The following is an 18,687-nucleotide window of genomic DNA, read 5'->3' as shown; positions in this document are numbered from 1 at the left end:
GATGTGACCTCCGTGCTCTCCTCCATCGCCACCAGCCCGGGGTGTCACAGGTCTGGGGCAGTCCACCAAGGACTACATCCACCACGACCACGACCACCACCACCACCACCACCACCACACCCACACACACGCACATACACACACACACATGCACACACACACATACACACACCCTGATCATCCAAAAATCTCTGCTGGGCTTTGTCATACAAAACCCCTTAGTTCGCAGACGGATGCTAGGTTTACAGAAATCTAATGTCTTGGCCAAGTCACCTGCTGACTGAGGGCAGATCTGGGAGCCCAAGGGTCCTGCCCAACACTCTTCTTACTGCGTCACTTTGACATAAAGGTTGGGAAAGACATTTTTAAGAAAAAATTGAGGATACTTAAGAAGGCAGAAGTGTTCAAATACAGTCGACGCAGACATCTAAAAGAGCATCTCGGTTAAACTGGCAACAAACAGAGCCTTGACACTGGGCCTTTCTGAGGCAGGTTTCTGACTCCCAAACCCAGATTCTGCGGCCAGCACATGCATGAGCACAGGAAAGAGAAAGAACCAAGAGAAGACATTATGAAGATACATGTTACAATAGGATTTATAAACCAAACATGTCAAAAGATGGGTCTATTTGCAACTCAAGAGTGCAAAGAAGAGGATGACTATTTCTCCCTAGACTATATCTAACTGAATTTAAATAGTGTAACTATGGAAGATAGATTTTAAAGAGATTTTATATTTTTAAGTTTGATCAAGGGCTTTGCAGTGTGATTAATCATCACAAATAACAGACACAGTATGTTCTGTTTTAAGGACGCATGGAGCACCATGGGGTCAGTGAGCAGGGCGGTCAGAACGTGCCCCTGAAGCAGGCTGAGCCTCTGCGACGACACACAGGTGTGGCTACTGTCCAGTCAGGATCACATTGTACACGGACTCCATTTATTTGAGACAGATGATTCGGATGGTTCCATGAGCAGTGCCTTTTTAAAGTTTTTTAGCAGTAAAAAGGAAACAATAAAAATTAAACGCTGTTTAGCACAATTTTTATGAATTTTAAACGTCCAGATGTTTGGTTTACATTGCTTTCTTGTTCAGAAAATCTAGAGAACGGAATCGATTCAACATCACTTTCAAAAACCCCAAACTGAAACGCAGTTCTGAAGTCAAAATTCATGTGGACGGCATTCTCCCACTTCAGAAAATGAGAATTCACATCATGCGACTTTAAACAGTGGATGAACACGAAGTCCTACACTTACTTTCTGCAAGATTCACCTAAAGTCAAAAAGTGAGTCCTTGCAAACAATTTTCCTCTCACACCTAGGTAATGACTTACTTGATATTAACCAAAATCAGGTTCGAGAAAGTATTCCCCAAGTGTCTTGGGGTGGGTCCAAGTACTGCATCTATGAATATGCTCTATGAAAAGCAAAATGTTCATGGAAGCATGAAACAATTTTACCTTTAAATAAAAATACTTTATTCATTCCTGACAGGTTATCAAAATGTACATTGTTAACCAAGTAAAAACGGTACTCCGAAATAGCTGACTAGGGCATATTTGGAGGATTTTTGGTTAATTTCAGAAAAGTAAAAATCATTTCCAATCTCCCTTTCCACACATTCCTAACAAGCTTGCGCTATATCTGCTTAAAAGTGAACACATAAACAATCATATGGGCCCCAGTTCGTTATAGAACGCACATTTTCATTTACACTTAAAATAAACGGAAGTCACTACATCTGAGTTAGCTTCCTTTGCCAAAAACATTCAGTCTTACTCCTCTTTATATTTTGTGAAAATCTGTAAATTACATAACAAATAGATCACATGACTTGTATTAATCTAAACACACGCACACACACACACAGGATAAAGTGCAACACAACAGAACATGTTCCGTTCTGCAACATTCACGTTCTCAAACGCCCACAGACAGATTTTCTGAGGGAATGGAAATAACGTTCTCAAGTGCACGGACACTAAATCCATCAGACTAGGTTATTTATTCCTCAGTGATATTTATATTAAAATCCTATTTGCTTCGCTTTCCCTGTAGCTTCTGTCTCTCATTCTCAATGAAAGTTTTGAAGCTGTGATTCTTTTTAAACCTTGAGAAAACTCAGTTCCTCAGGGCAACATAAATAGTGCTTTCAAAGTGCACACATGTTTCTGAGCACTCTGTACTGTAACAGGAGGTTTCTAATGATGTCTCATCCATAGCAGGAGAATTACAGCCATTTTAATAAAAGCAAGCAATCCACTCACTTGGCAGCAAACACTTAAGGACTTTTGACACTAGCCACCAAACATTTCTCTAGGCAAGTACCAAACTAGCCCTAAAATGTCACAAGTTTTTGGTTGCATGTTGCTTTGATATTAAATTATTTAACTAAGAAATGCTTTTGTTCCTGAGATGAGCACAATAAAGTTAAATGAGTATCCTCTAACGCTACCAACAGGACACCTCCTCCTTATTCTCACCCTCCCTGTCTCCATAAAGGACCGCATCTGAAGTGTCAGTCTTCCCCATGGCGCCATTTCTGTGACTCGTCTTGCCGGACATCTGGTCTAATTTGGTTTCTCATGCCGCCTAAGACGTTTGATGTCGCTTCTGTGGCAACAATCAGAGGTCTCACCACTGCAGGAGGAATCTGGCGCAGGACCTCGCCCACGGCACCAGTGACCCCTCTGCTCTCGTGTTCTCGAGCCGCGGTTTCGTAAATTGTCTGAGCCGTGTCTGTAAGTCCCTGGAAGGGGAAGAGGGCAGAAGGTCAGAAAAATCTCGGAATTATCCTATTGTATACAACTTTAGCAGAGTTTATCAACATGATGCTTGTAACGAGACCAAAAAACCCACTGTGCTTTTGAGATAACCAGGATAATTGTATTTATGACAACATTGTAATTATAGGGAAAATAAGAGGCTATTATTATGATTTAGCATTTTGTTGTGACATGTGCGTGTAGAAAATATAGCTAAGCTACCATTTCACGTAGGGAAGCTTAAAGAAATATTTAATGATCCAAGAGTAGCTTTCTTGGCACTATTAATCACTCTAGTTAAATCAAACTTAGCAAACAAAGCTTCTGGAATAAATATAATCACAAAAGGAATACGGTGATAGTTCCTTTGATTCAACTGTAACAAGAAAACCCAATTCTACAAAGCTCCAGAAAATTGTTTTAAATTACTGGCTATGTACCAGAAAAGATAACTGTGGAACATTTAATTAAGATAAAAGGACTGGATTAAATAGAAAAAATTCTGAAAACATAAAGCAGGAACACGTTTAATAATTTAAAAGTTTCTGTAGCATTTTTTTCATGTTTCTTATAATTGTGGAACATTAAAATAATCATGACTGCTACCCTTTAAAGCTGAATATATAAATGTGTTGATCAAGCCAAAGTGGTAAAGCCCCGCACGACTTCTGAATCTACCATTTGTCTAACTCAGAAATCCCACAGGGCACACGAGGCATTGTTCCGTTGTGACCATCTCAGTGAAGGGCACAGTGCAAGGTGCTTTGGGCTCTCCAGGGAAATCAGGGAATCCTGTCCTTGCCCAGAATCCAGCCATCACTCCAACAAACTAACGAGAGTATCATTTCTACCTGGCACAGCAGGGTAAACATGTAATACCGTACGGGGAGAAAAAGTACATAACTAAAAACAAATACAAGTGCTGTTTTTAAAACTATCCACAGTAAGTGAAACCGTGACAACAAAGAAAATGCTCACTGTTGATCCATCTGTCCCCAGCATCCTTCTCTCTCCTCTCTCAGCTCCCCTCCCTAGCCCACAGACAACAGGCAGGTATGAGCTGACTGTAATATAGTGAGTACCACCACCGCGTCTGGAGACGACAGACGTGAATTCATATCTCAGCTCCATCACTTCAGTGTGTTACCTGAGCCGAGTCCTTTCTTTCATTCATTGTTTTGTTTTGTTAGTCAAGTCCTTTCAATGCGGAATTAAAAGTCTATGGGGACTGTCCGACTTCGCTGGCACAAGGCACCCGCAGAGACTGGTGCTCCGTGCTCACGAAGCACGCCCTGGACCACGGCCGCTGCCCTCACACAGCTGCCTGCCTACCACGGAAGGGAATGCCGTAAGCAAGGGTCAGCCAGCTTTCTCTGGAAGGAGCCACGTGGCAAATATTTGTGGGCCACACAGTTTCTATCATATATGATTTTTTTTCTTTTTACAATCCTTTAAAGTTGTTAAGATAATTCTGAGCTGGTAAATCCACACAAAAACAGGTCTGAGCCAGACGTGACCTAGAAGCTACAGTGTGCCAAGCCTGGATCTAAAGGAAGAGCCAAACTGTGAAACAGCTGGAATGTTTTCTCTCCACCTTTGAGTTACTAACATCTAAAAGGGAAATACATTTATCACCATGTAGGAGCCTCTGCTTAAAATGTTTTTAACACGGAAGTTAGATTCGGTCTAATCAAGCACACGGTGCCATCTCGATCCATGCTCACTGTTCTCAGCCCCCTACCCCCGTTCTTCACACTGACAGTCTTAGAGAGAGAACCACACGGCAGACCCGAACACCCAGGGTCCAATCGTGGCCCCACTAACTGACTCCCCCCACTACACTGGGGAGCCATTCCTGCTGAGCCAGTGTCCTCATGGGCAAGTGAGGAACACCACCTACCTTTAACACCTGGTGCAAAGTAAGCACACAAATGTGTTTTCAAATGAATACAGATTAAATCAGGCAAGCATCACGCACACCGCAAAGTGCTCCGTATCCAAGTGCTATGATATGCTGCTGCCCACCGCCCCTGCTATGCCTGAACCCCAGGATTATTTTTATAAATCTGTTTTCTTTCTTTCTTTTTTTTTTAAAGATTTTATTTATTTATGTGACAGAGAGACAGCCAGCGTGAGAGGGAACACAGCAGGGGAGTCGGAGAGGAAGCAGCAGGCTCCCAGCGGAGGAGCCCGATGTGGGACTCGATCCCAGAACGCCGGGATCACGCCCTGAGCCGAAGGCAGACGCTTAACGACTGCGCTACCCAGGCGCCCCATAAATCTGTTTTCTAACATGTCTACTGATAACTGGCCCGATTCGGACATCTACAGGAATGGGTCTGACCAGTAATTATTCTCCCGACTAAATCCCCTTTCAAGAAAAGCAAGTGGTCTCACCTTTATTTATTCCACTAATACATTTCCTGGGGGCCCTACTTCAGTGGTCTTCCGACCACTCGGGACCACAGAGGCCACTTTGTCAGGGAAAAGACTGTCCTAGGCACTTGTGCCTCTCAGAATACGACAGGGAAAAAGATCTTTAATGAAATCCTAATACATGCATCAAGAGTAAAACCACCTCAAATTTCATGTCACATTAAAAAGAACGTCTAGGAGAGATGACAACAGGGAATGCCCCCTACAGTGTCCATTAAGAACCAGGATTCATGGGTGCAACTAAATCGCAATTACGTGTAATAAGTGTCGAGATTCAGATGGTTACAAATCACCAACTTCATTCTTATCAACCTCTTGAAACCAATGAACAAAGGGACATTTACATAAACATCCTATAGCAGTGGTTTGGGGAAAACAAGGTCTACCAACAGGAAAATAAAGTATGCTATAGTCCTGCTATGAAATGCCGTAAGACACTTTAAATGAGATGCACGTGTATCACCATGGATAGAGCTTGAGAGGCACACGTTACAGACTGAGACATGCACTATGACCCCATGTATGTTAACTTCTAAACTATAAATAGTACGTGTTGCTTATGGATACATACACAATAGAACTATAAAAACTCGTACCAAAACGTGTACCATCTTGAGGAGAGTGAAGGCATGGGAATGGGATCAGGGTGAGTGATTCACCCGAAAAGCTGTACTTTTAAACAAAGCTGAGTTCTGCAGCGCAGGGAAACTACGGGCTGTGTCCAGCTGGTGCGAGTGTGAGTGTGTGTCCGCTACCCGGCTGGCTTCTGCACGTGAGGAGACCCAGCCTTCCCTGCAGGTCACGACTCTCGCTGAGAGCCCGTCACTACGTGGCCCTCCTCTCCGCCCTCACACAGACATCTGCACTTGCTGCTGGCAGCAACTCCAAGTCCACTCCCAGGGGTTTCCAACCACAGAACGCTCTTGCGAAAAAGCCAGGAAAGCAGGCCAGCTGGTTACGGCCCGCCCACCCAGGTAAGCGCTCACCTCTTTCACAACACTGTAGGCCTTGGCCACGCCTTCCCGCAGGTCCACTGGCTGGTGGGCTAAGCGGTGATGAGGAAACCTTTTGATCTTCTTGGGCTCCATAGAAAGGGTCCCAGGAGACACCATGTCATAAGCAGTCTCTGCTGCTGCCTGGATCATTTTATCAGAAAGTAAGAAACGAATCAGAAGAAAGTCTGCAGAATTCTGCTCCAACAAAGCACCTGCCATCGGGACTCGCAGGCCCTGACGCAGGCACGTCTGCACTATCGGGAGTTCTTCACGACAAAACCTTAGCACTTTTATAACAAGAGCATTAAAGTGCACATTAAGAACTAATATCTGGATTGAGCTGACTTTCTCAGTCCCTTCTCTGTCCCCCTCCTCCATGCTACCAGGTTAATCGAGAATGCCGTCTGTGAACAAATGGAAAAGGTCAACTGGAGCTTAATACTTACCGTAACAAACCTTAATACGTCTACTGTTTGATCTGTAAGGCTTTCTTCATGTTTAGCTATCATCTATTCATACAAATGAGGCAAAATAAATCCTCAACTTAATGGTTAGAATTTAACTGAAATAAGCAAACAAATCTGACACTGTATTATTTCACTGCTTTATTCTACAAATTACTTAACACCGGAGAGCTGAGTAATAAAAATAACAAAAACCCACAATATTAAATATTCCTAAATAAGGTATCTATTCTCAACATTTTCTATATTTCACCATATCTCTTTAAGAACATAAAAGTCCCAACCATTCCACAGTAACTCTTCCTCTCTGTACAGAGTAAGGCAGTCTGTGCAAAGATACCTGTATGGTCTGAACCATCCTGTTTGTGAGCTCCAGAGCAGCCATCGCTGTCGAGGTGCCAAAGGAGGCAGCACCTCTCTGGAACCCTCTGACGATGCGACCGTCCTTCCGGTACTGCTCTATCGGTAACCAGACCAAGTCCTTCAGGCCTTGCACTAGAACAACGGTCAACACAGAGAAATCAGTGGGAGTGCTGGAGCTCAGATCTCCGCTATCACTCTGACCCTGGGGCTTTTAACTTCAAATGGGATGCAAAGTGCTCTTACATGTGTGCATGACCACACACAGAGGTTTTTTTAGAAAGACGGTCCTCACACAGACTGTCCCAAAGGCACCCATAATTCCAAAGGGGTTAAGATTCATAGATCAGGGCGCCTGGGTGGCTCAGTCATTAAGTGTCTGCCTTCAGCTCAGGGCGTGATTCCAGGGTCCTGGGAATGAGCACCACATCGGGCTCCCTGTTCCGCTGGGACCCTGCGTCTTCCTCTCCCACTCCCCCTGCTTGTGTTACCTCTCGCGCTGGCTGTCTCTCTGTCAAATAAATAAATAAATAATCATAGATCAGGCAAAATAAATCATCTTTTGATTAAAAAAGAAAACTCACCTAATTGTACTAGTGAATGCATAGGCCCAACACCTCCCAGGATTCCTGGTAGTTGGTTCTTCTTAATGTCAGTAAGCCATTCAGTGATTGCATACGAAAACAATTTGTCAACACCTAGCAAGCTAGAGCAAATGACTATTAGTATACGGAAAAGAGAAATTTGTAGGTTCAGATAAGTTGGGGGGATTTTTTTTTCCTAGTTTCAGGGGTAGAATTTAGTGATTCATCAGTTGCATATAACATCCAATGCTCATTACATCAATGCCCTCCTTAATGCCCATCACCCAGTTACCCAATCCCCCCACTCCCCTCCCCTCCAGCATGTTCCCTAGAGTTAAGAGTCTCTTATGGTTTGCCTTCCTCCCTGTTATTTTTCCCTCCCTTCCCCTATGTTTATCTGTTCATCATATGAGTGAAATCACACGGTATTTGTTTTTCTCTGACTTAAATTCATTTAACATAATAAGTTGGGGGGATTTTTTAACTTAAGACAAAAGAAAATTTACCAATTATAAGGACAAAATATTATTGATGTTCGATCTGAACATACATATACACACATATACGTACACATATATATAATCCAGTTTAATGTTCGTAATTTCTACAAGGCTTTGGTAACACGTATAAATGTGTTCTTCCACTGCTCCTATTTCTTGAACATCTAAAGCTCTAGCATAGGGGGCGCCTGGATGGCTCAGCTGGTTGAATATCAGACTCTTGGTTTCAGCTCAGGTCATGATCCCAGGGTTGTAAGATCAAGTCCCACTTCAGGCTCCGTACTCAGCATAGAGTCTGCTTGAGATGCTCTCTCCCTCTCCCTCTTCCTCTTCCTCCCCCTCCCCACACTTTTGTGTGCACATGCCCTCTCTCTCAAATAAAATCTTGAAGCTCTAGCATAGGATTAACTCACTGTCTATAAATTGCTACATGGTTCTCAGCGACTAAGAACCATTATGTTGTGAACTTCCAGTCTTTTAGCTAAATAAATGAATGTATGATTTTGGGAAATTATTAAAAAATAACTATAGCTATTTTTGAAAAATACTATTCTGTTCAAACTACTACTCTCTCAGCATAAAAAGTAGCCCCTAATCGGTAAGCCTCCTCTAAAAAAGAGCTCTCTGCACACAATACTGTAAAATAATGATTTATGTTTGCTAAGAAAAGTCATTGTTTGACTTGTTGTAAACTAATTACAGTCATTATACCACAGAGCCTCATATTATAGAAATCGACCTACCCATGCCGGTAGAAAAGCCGCTTCAGCTTCAGTTCTGAGCAGTTTAACTGGGCCAGACCAATTAGAATCCCGGCTAACGTACCCTTTAAAATTAAAAAAAGCCAGATTAATGTATAACTGAGAGACCGAACATTTAAAATAGTTGTTATTTGGGCAAGTCAAAGTAATATTTATTCACTCATGCAGCTAAAATACATACTTAATAATACATACGACCCAATTTATACTAAATTTTACTCATGGGTTAAGTAAATGATGTTTACTTTAAAAACAATTAAATTTTAAAATCTTGCATGTCATGACAAAAAATTCATGACAGAAAAAGTTTAAAAATTAACTCAATTAGAAAAACAAAGGAGATAATTTTGTAGAGTATATTTATACAAAGTTTCCAAACCTGATCCATTGAAACGTGTTTGCCATGATAATCAAGACGAATAGGAACTTCTGAGGTGAATCTAAATTCTCTGAAGATAAAGAAAGGAGGGGAGTTATTTATATTCAAAAGTACTAATAGCTGAAATTAGATATAAATTAATTTGTTCAATTGGATAATAAAAACAAAACCACAAAATAATGTGAATATCTCAAGGCCTAAATAAAGGGCAATGTCTTTTAGCTCTTACTTTTTCTTAAGGTAATAAATATAACAACTAAACTAATGTTAATCATTTTATACATTGTATTTATTTCATTTAAATTTTCTCACAAAAAACTTCTCCTAGTTTACTAAATGTTTACCTTAGAAAATTTATTCTGGCAGATATTCTCAATTTATACACAGGAATAATAAAGGCGACCTTCAAGATCAAACTAAATAATATAATCATTACCAAGAAGTAAAAAAGAGAAAAGGTAAGGGATTTATTCCAGCTCCATCATGAAGCAGGAAGTGCCAGAAAAGCCAGCCATGAATCCCAGTTTCACCAGTTATACGTGATGCAATCATGGGCAAGGAACTTAAACTCTGAGCCTAAATGTCTTAGTAAATTTTAAAAATGCCACCTAACACTGGTGAATTTTAGTGAGCATTCTTGAAATTAATGCTTATAAACAGGGTATCGACACACAAGCATTGGGAATTCTGTGAGAATGAAATCATAATTACACACTGATGGTACACATCAAACAAAAGGAGCTGGCTTCCCAAAGTTGGGCTGTAAATTGGGCTTAAAACACATTTTTCCTACAGAATTAATGTCTGCATTTACATGCTAAGCCATTCCACAAAAGTCCAATTTAACCCCCAGTAAAATGGAAATGTTGTATTTAAACATCAATCACTACAGGAGCCTAGGACCCCAGGTCATCCCTCATCTTCCAAATACACATCTCCACTTGGTTCTCTGGGCATTTTGGCTCTCTTCCTTTCTCACTCTGCTTTCTTCAGGGCACATAATATGACAGATCATATATTTTAATTATCTGTAAGCTCAATTATATAGGGAATTTTTCTCGACTTTGTTCACTGTGCCTAGAACAGAACCTGGCAGACACAGAGTAAGAGCTCAATAAATATTTATGGAATGGTTGGCGGATATTACACCATCACTTAGAAAATGCACAGATTTGGGATTAAGACCCGCATTCTGGTCTTGACCGGGCCACTAACTGTGTGGTCTTGAGCAAGTCAACTTACTTCTCCGGACACTGAAGTTCCTCATCTGTGAAATGAGTAATCTGGATTTTATCACTGACTACCACCCCTAGGCCTACTAGGAGCTTTTGAGAATAAAAACAGAAATCCACAGCTATTTTAGGGGCGCCTGGGTGGCTCAGTCATTAAGCGTCTGCCTTTGGCTCAGGGCGTGATCCCGGAGTCCTGGGATCGAGCCCCACATCGGGTTCCTCCGCTGGGAGCCTGCTTCTTCCTCTCCTACTCCCCATGCCTGTGTTCCCTCTCTCGCTGGCTGTCTCTATCTCTATCAAATAAATAAATAAAATCTTAAACAACAACAACAAAAAAGAAATCCAGAGCTATTTTAAATAGTCTAATTAAAAAAACCCAAAACATTTACCTGAGTGAGGCTATACAAGCCGAATAAAAAGTCAAATTTCTTTGCTTTCAGGCCAGAATTGTTAACAATTCAATTTCTTTTGGACTGGCTAGCCAGTGTTCACAAAAACCAAACTAGGAGTTCACATGTGATTAATATAAAATGAGAATTCAAATTATTACTTATGATACATAATTTTTTGGTAGTAAGAAAATTTAAAAGATCAATATGGGAAAGTAATAAAAGAGATTCTTCTTTCCTGGTGAAACATTTGGAACTGCCAGAGGTCATCTATCCAGAATCTTTCCAATTCTCATATTGTTATTTTTTTTTCTCTGTTTTCAAGATTTATAAAAATATGAAAGTACTTTAAATAGTTATACTGCCCGCTTTGGGCTATACCCTAAGTCTAACCTAAAGTCAGCTTGGAAAGACAGAATTTGGGGACAATCGATGTCAGCAGGAGTAAAGAAAATGAGGGGAAGTAACTAATGGTCCCTCACAACACAGGTGGCTCAGATCTTCCTTCTTTCTCCTTCCAACAGAGCCAAGGCTCCATGCCCACCATGAAGGGCCAGGAAAGAAGGAAAACGGGAAGAATGAATGGGTGTGGAACCGAAGGATAAATTCCAGCGTGCAAGCAGCTAGCTGAGCCGTGGGGCAGGAGCCACAGCAGATAGCGGGAGCACAGCGTGCGGGTCTTTCCCGACAGTGCCGACTGAGCCAGGGAGCAAAGGGTCAGGAAAGACACAACAGTGATGGGGAAGGGCAGATGGAAAACCAGATGGAAAATGCCCACACGGGAGAAGGGAAGCACGGGGAAGCCAAGGTGTGTAAGGGAAAAGAGGAAAGGACTTCATGTTTGAGGAAGTACAAATAAGCCATAATAGTGATTGGGAAGAGGGGGGAAAAAAGAAGAAGGTAAGAGGAAAAGGACATTCCTGGTGCAGAATCAAGAGAAATGACTCCCGAACCACGGTCACTACGTGTAATCAAGGGGTGCAGGATACGTGGAGCCCACAGGTAAATAAAGACACCAGTTACTGTTTGGCAGTGCAAAGAAAAGCTGGCGTAACCTCACGATTAGTGGTACACAAACACATTAAAGAACAACCTGCAAAACGTTGAAATAACTTCATCTGTTATCAAAATTCAGTGATTTACCTAAAAAACACTGGCTGATCACTAAATGATGCTTCTTCAGCTGTGAAGTCCTTCTCTTCCTCCCCATTAACCACTTCCACTGAATTGGCACCATTATCTTGGGAAGGCTGCTTTGGCCCAGGGAAAGAAAGAACTAGATTTGGCTCCTTGGAGGTGCTTAAGTGCCTTGGCAAACTGCAGGTGACATCAGCTCCAGGAGACTTTTTAACTGAAAAATAATGTACACATTTGAAAGATTCAGAATGCTTCTTTGCAGCAACCATTTAAAATTAACCTGGATTTAACTTGTTTTGCTACATTTAATAAACACAATTACTGCTGCAGAGAAAATTGACTTCCACCTTTTAAATTATTACTCTTATATAAACTGCATTTGCAAAATACAAAAAAATAAACACAAAGCACATTTATGTAAATGAGCATAAAGACTGTAAGTACACTCTCAAAAAGGCCTCACAACAATCAACGTCAATCCAAGTAATTGTGACAGACCTTTTCAAAGTACACATATTTAATACCTTCTGGATCTGGAGCCATTAGCAGCTCTACTTCTGTAGAAAGACTGGTGAAGAAATCCTTCAGGAAGAACAAGGCATCCTAAAATGAAAAGATGTAATTATAACCAAAGGGCAGGGGTGGGGACACACACACACACACACACCTATTTCTAAAACTACAAAGTATCTCAAAGTCTCATATTTTACTCATTATTCATATACCACTATAATTTGAGTTCTTACTCTGTGTGAGGCACTGTTCCTATTCCCCATCTCTCCTCTCTCTTGCTCGCTCTCTCTCTCTCTCTCACACACACACACTTCCATGTTAATTCTCACAACTCTGAGATTACAGATGTGAAAATTAAGACACAGAGAAGTCCAAGATTACATGCCTATTTCTAAATCCAAGTAAATTTTGGTTTCTCAGAAACATGGCGTTCTTGTTCTTGGACGCCAGTGCTCAGTGTAAACCGGAAGTGGGCTATTACTGCCACGAGGAACAGCAGCCAGCTAGCCTGGACACGTGCGTGTACCTTGCAAGTTCTTACTACCTTATTTCTGCCTTTACCACTATGTTCTATTGCCTTAACACATTTTCTCCATTGGACATGATATTCAAAATTAAAATCAATAAAATCACCAAGTGTGGTCTCTTCTGAAATGATACAATAACAAAAATGCACGGGCCCGTCCTAATGTTGCCCGAGCAAGCCACATTCACCCGATATCAGCAGCTTCGTTTTACCCACCTCACTCACACTGACAGACCCCTTTTGGAAAATATGAAAATCAAATGCCTGAGCCCATTCTTTCTTATTCTTCCCTTCCACTTAAAAAAATTATCAATTAATATAAAGCATTAATATTGTACCAAAGTGCAATGTGGTGGGGAATTACAGCATCACGATATTTGGTAGCATACCCTAAGTCTGGTAATTCCAAAGGATCTGATTAACTACTGATCACGTTTATCAGAAGTATAAATGATAAAAGTCAGAAAGGTATTTTTCTAGGTAACATGGCACATGGGAGACTGAGGAATGGAACTGAAGAACAAGCAGGTAGTTTCAACAGTACTGAAAATATTTTGGCACTGCAGTAAGGTAGTGGGTCATGAACTGTTTATTACATTATGCTTTACATTTATGTATGTCTATATTTTGTTATTCACATTACATACGTTATATATTACTATACAGATACGTGTGTATATATACACACATTTGATAATGTATGTATATTAGATGTTTACAAAGTTAATAGCACCTAAAATATTATTCTTTGACCACTAGATGGTGATATTTTAACACAATAAATACTTTTGACTCTTGGACCGCCTTCAAAAAAAAAAAAAACAAAAACAAAAACCCACTACCACCACAAGAGAAAACTACCAGGTATAAATATGCTCTTAAAAAAAAAAAAGAGAGAGAGGGAAGACCACAGAGACAGTGGCTTTTATCCATTTTCACTACAAATGCACAAAACAACAGAAGAGGTTATACTAATCGACAGCATTTCGATATGCTCTCAGAAGTTTTGGTTTTGGTATTTATGCTCAACTCTTTACAACTCAATAAAATAACCTAATTTTAAAACTAGTAAGACACAGACCCTTCACAAAAGGGTATACAGATGCCAAATAAGCATGTGAAAAGATGCTTAGCATCATTAGTCATCAGGGAAATCCAAATTAAAGCCACAATGAATACCAAATAAAATCGTTAAAATTAAAAAGACAGTATCAGGTCTGGTCAGAGTGTGAAGCAGCGGCAGCTCTCATGTTTGGGGGGAATGTACAAGGGTATAACCATGGAGGGGGGGACTGGCAGCTTCTTAAAATGGTCAATACACATCTGCCTTATGGCCTGGAAGTGGTTTATAATATCCAAGACAAATGAAAACAAAGATCCATAAAAAGACTTGTACAAACTTCATAACAGCTTTATTCCTAAAAGCCAAAACCAAGAAAACAACCTGAATGTAAATCATGGAAATGGATGCACAAACTGTGGTACAGCCATTCAACGACACCCGTGCTCAGCAATAAAAAGGAAAAGACCGAACAGAGATGAATCGACAGCCTCAGCACAGATGAAGCTCCTGGCACAGGAAGCCAGATACACTTCCATTCACATGACGCTGTGGGACGGAAAAAGCTAACCTGCGGTGATGGAAATGAGACCAATGGCTACTCTGGGGTGGTGGAGACTGACCACAAAGGGGCACGGCGGGGGGGGGGGGGGGTGGTGGTGGGGGGAAACGACTCTGAAGGGAACAGAAAACGCTATTTCGACTGGTTAGCAGTTACTCAAGTGTATCTGTCAAGCTCAAACTGTACACCTAAAATCCTGGCATTTCACTGTATGTAAATTATACCTCCATACAATCGACTTCGTAAAACTTCAAAAAATGTGCTTTATTATTTTTACAAACTTAGACTATAGTTATTTCTAGCTTTAAGAAACTACTAACAGTATCGTCTACCATAGGATAGAAGTGTTAAAATAATTAATTATGTCATACTCAGGCAATCAAGTAATGATGCTAAAAAATCACAAATGTGCAAACAAGTCCTGCTATGTATTCACCAGCTCGAACCTCAGCCAAGCACATACTCACCTTACCAGAATGGCCTCACATCTCTTCTCACAACCTGAATTAGGCCCTCAATGCCTTTACACAAAGCTTAATGCAACTAACTCCACCACATTCCTTAAGACCCACCTCAAGTGTCACCTCCTCCAGAAAGCCTTTCCTGATTACCCCCTCACTCTTCTGAACTCCCCACCTGGTTTCGGAGCCCCTTCTGCTGGGGCATATCCCGCTATGCCTATCTTTACCACTGGGACTACCACAGGGTGTTAAAGACATCTGTTTTATGTCAGCCTCCACCCCCATACAGAGATCTTTGAGGATGGGGATGTTCAGTTATCTTTGTATCCCCAGCACCCTAGTATAGGACCTGGGACGAGGCTGGCATCCAGCAAATCATTTGCGATTAACAAGCATGTCTTCCCTGCACAGATTTCCAGGCAGTGCAACACTGAAATGGATACCAGACTAGGAGAGTCAGGAAATCTGGCCTCTTCAAAGTGCAGATCTCAAACCGCCTAGTTACATGACCTTCATCACCTATTTACTCTTCCCCAGAAGAAAATCGCTCCTTCTGCCTAGTGTCCTGCCTACACTATGGGCATGCTAAGCTTTGGAAGCAATGGCCCTGAACTTCAAGAGCAATGCAGCTTTGTTGAAAACATGAGAAAACAGTGTGTTGCTTTCATACTTAATATCTATAATCCAGTCAAGAGAAATAAAGTCAGAGACATGCTTGGTAAGAAAAATATTACTCAAAGCATTATCATTTTTCACTGATTTGTTTTCAAAAAGAAAAAATAGAGAAGTATCTGGTTTTCTCTTCAGATGACCATTTGCTTTCTCAACCTAAGGCAAGCTGATCTTAGAAGGTGCTGGCCAGAAAGGACGTTTGCACAGCAAAACCATCAGCACACACCTGCAGTGTGGCCGTGCTCACCTCGGGTTCGTATCTTGGGGAACGATTTCCCACTCCTCCTCAGGTCAGCCAAAACAGTGATTTTCCTCTTTTCTCAAAGATTAGTATCTCCCTGTTTCAAAATCACAATGCTTTATAGTTCTAAGAAGAAATTAAGCTCAATACTAAAGAAAAAAGTCTATTAAAGAAAACTGGGCAGGGCGCCTGGGTGGCTCAGTCAGTTAAGTGTCTGCCTTTGGCTCAGGTTATGATCCCACGGTCCTGGGGTCGAGTCATGCATCAGGCTCCAGGGTCAGTAGGGAGTCTGCTTCTCCCTCTGCCTCTGCCCCTCCCAACTCGTGTGCGCGCACTCTCTCTCTCTCTCTCTCACACACACACACACACACACACACACACAGTCTCACTCTCTCTCCCCGCCCAGTAAATTAAAAATCTTAAAAAAAAAAAAAAAAAAGGAAAAGAAAACTGGGCTTGCTACATCTGGCAAAGTCATGCCATAAAAACGTATGTTGCTCAAATTCTTGCTCACACGGATTTCCACGGATTGAATTTCCCATAAATACTTGATCGTACTCCTATTCAATCACAGGGCAATGTATGGATAAATCAAACTAAAATATGGGTATCCAAAGAAATTCTTCTCATGAGGAGAGAATATAAATCTAAAGTACGCATTGGCAAGTCAGCCCCCGCTCAGAAGCTACAAACATTAATGTGAAGCTGTGAACTTCTGTGCTTCACAAGACCTTTTTTCTGAGAAATGCCTATATTTTTGCAAGATAATTATCATTTAATACCTTATTCCTGAAATACGTTACTTATTTAAATAACAAGTCAACATTATTCAATCCGTACCACGTAAGCAAACCAACAGTGCCACCCCACAGAACTCTACTTCTGCTGTTTCCCAAGCAGGCTGTTTTAAGAACTCCATTTTCTTCAGTTGTGACGTGCTTCAGGTAATGAGAACAACAGTTAACACTTCTGCTCTTTAACACTGTGTGCCAGGCACCAAGCTAAATATTTACTACATGCGAGGCTCATTTGATCCTCATTTTTTAAAAAATGATTCTACACCTACTTCTCTGATTTCGATTTTACCAGTGAAGAAGTGAGGCCTGGAGAAGTCATGTCCCCAAAGCCACACAACTACAGGGAAAGAGAACTGAGGTCCTAACCCCAGTCTGACTCCAGAGCCTGTGCCCCTCACGGCTACACCACATGGCTACAGAGCATCAGGTGCTCACACACCCTGAATCAAGTTTGCCCAAGAGGCGCCAACGATGTTTTAAACAGCTGAGTCAAAGCAAAACCCAGAACAAGTTGATGGAATGCTTGCTAGAATACAGCAAAGTGGATTTCTTTAGGTCTTTCCACAAATCTGTTGTTTGTGACCTGTTCAGGTTTGCAATTCACGAATTTGTCACCTTGCCCAGGGCAGAAGAATTCTCTTCCAGGTGCTGGGGTTAAGAGACAAGCCCTCTGATCTTTCAATCACAGGTGTCAGGGGGTCATCTCCCAGCTCTGAAAACACCTGAGTGTGTGTCCGTGAGAATGGGAAGCAGGGGCTGAGGGCTAGGTCACGCAGACAATGAGGAGACTGGAGCACAACATCTAATAATGCTTACTCACCAACAGTTCAGATCCCAAACGCCTGATGAATTTGCCCTGTTCTCTGCCAGCAGACCTCCGCTTCAATTATGCAACTTCGTAACAGTTAAGTAACAATAAATATTTTTAATTCACCTAAATTAAATCTCTCCCTCTGAATCTGGGACGTAGATGCATAACCCCACACACGATGCTTGCAGTACAAACCTGGTCGATATTGAGGCGAAGCGGCATCAGGGACACTCTCAAGCAGCATTCCTGAGGTGACCTGCCGGACTCCGGGCGCACGTGTAATGCTTTCACTGTCAACTACGAGTAAGAAAAACATTTTCCCCCCAATAATATTACAACCTTGTTTTCATTTAAAAGAAAAAAAAACAGAAAAGGAAAAAAACCCATTTCTATTCCTTATAGGAGAACGAAAAGTGGAATTGTTTCCTCTCTTTGTTTAAAGGCCCGAATCACACTTTTCTGGGTCACATACTCCCTAAAGAATCTCAGGAGAGGTATGGGTCCTCTTTAGTGGGAAAGACGCAAACAACAGTATGATACGTGCACTGTCCCGGGGGGTCCACTGGGCCCCTGAAGCAAATCCATAGAGCCACACCCCAAAGACAGCTTCTAGGATGTTTTCGTAGCAATCCTGAGCGAATCACTCCTATTCCAGTAAAACTCAGTTTAAGTGTTAGAAATTTGGAACACTTCCAGCAATACTAAATATTTTGTGTAGATCACCATGGGCTTCCGGTTCTCCTCAGGTATCAATATTTTGGCAATTATAATTAAGGGACCCTAAAAGTGACATGTAAAATAATTTTTAAATAAAACTTTAATAAGGGGTGTCTGGGTGGCTCAGTCGGTTAAGCATCTGCCTTCGGCTCAGGTCTTGATCCCCAGGCGTCCTGGGACAGAGCCGGAGCCGACATCAGGCTCCCTGCTCAGCGGGGAGTCTGCTTCTCCCTCTGCCCCCTCCCCTGCTCTTGCTCGTTTGCTCACTCTCTGAAATAAATACAATCTTTAAAAACAGTAGCAAAACTTTAAGCAGTATATT

General features: G+C 41.6%; 1 protein-coding gene across 4 annotated transcripts in view; it reads right to left on the bottom strand.

Annotated features, from left to right (window-relative positions):
* Nucleotides 1-1,457: 1,457 nt before the first annotated feature.
* ATG2B (autophagy related 2B) overlaps nucleotides 1,458-18,687 on the bottom strand; it is a 72,642-nt gene continuing 55,412 nt past the window's right edge. For all 4 annotated transcript variants that reach the window (XM_026515351.4, XM_057318379.1, XM_044389942.3 and 1 more), the window contains exons 34-42: nucleotides 17,844-17,945; nucleotides 12,530-12,608; nucleotides 12,012-12,219; nucleotides 9,248-9,317; nucleotides 8,851-8,933; nucleotides 7,608-7,729; nucleotides 7,004-7,158; nucleotides 6,191-6,340; nucleotides 1,458-2,752 (exon numbers count right to left, since the gene is read on the bottom strand). In XM_026515351.4, the coding sequence (XP_026371136.1) occupies nucleotides 2,522-2,752; nucleotides 6,191-6,340; nucleotides 7,004-7,158; nucleotides 7,608-7,729; nucleotides 8,851-8,933; nucleotides 9,248-9,317; nucleotides 12,012-12,219; nucleotides 12,530-12,608; nucleotides 17,844-17,945 (1,200 nt within the window). In that variant the 3' untranslated portion in view covers nucleotides 1,458-2,521. The remainder of the gene's footprint in view (nucleotides 2,753-6,190; nucleotides 6,341-7,003; nucleotides 7,159-7,607; nucleotides 7,730-8,850; nucleotides 8,934-9,247; nucleotides 9,318-12,011; nucleotides 12,220-12,529; nucleotides 12,609-17,843; nucleotides 17,946-18,687) is intronic.

Source organism: Ursus arctos, unplaced genomic scaffold (assembly GCF_023065955.2).
Source record: "Ursus arctos isolate Adak ecotype North America unplaced genomic scaffold, UrsArc2.0 scaffold_25, whole genome shotgun sequence".
NCBI classification, from domain to species: Eukaryota; Metazoa; Chordata; class Mammalia; order Carnivora; family Ursidae; genus Ursus; species Ursus arctos.
Note: the sequence above shows the minus strand (reverse complement) of the source record. Positions and strands in the feature narration are given on the sequence as shown.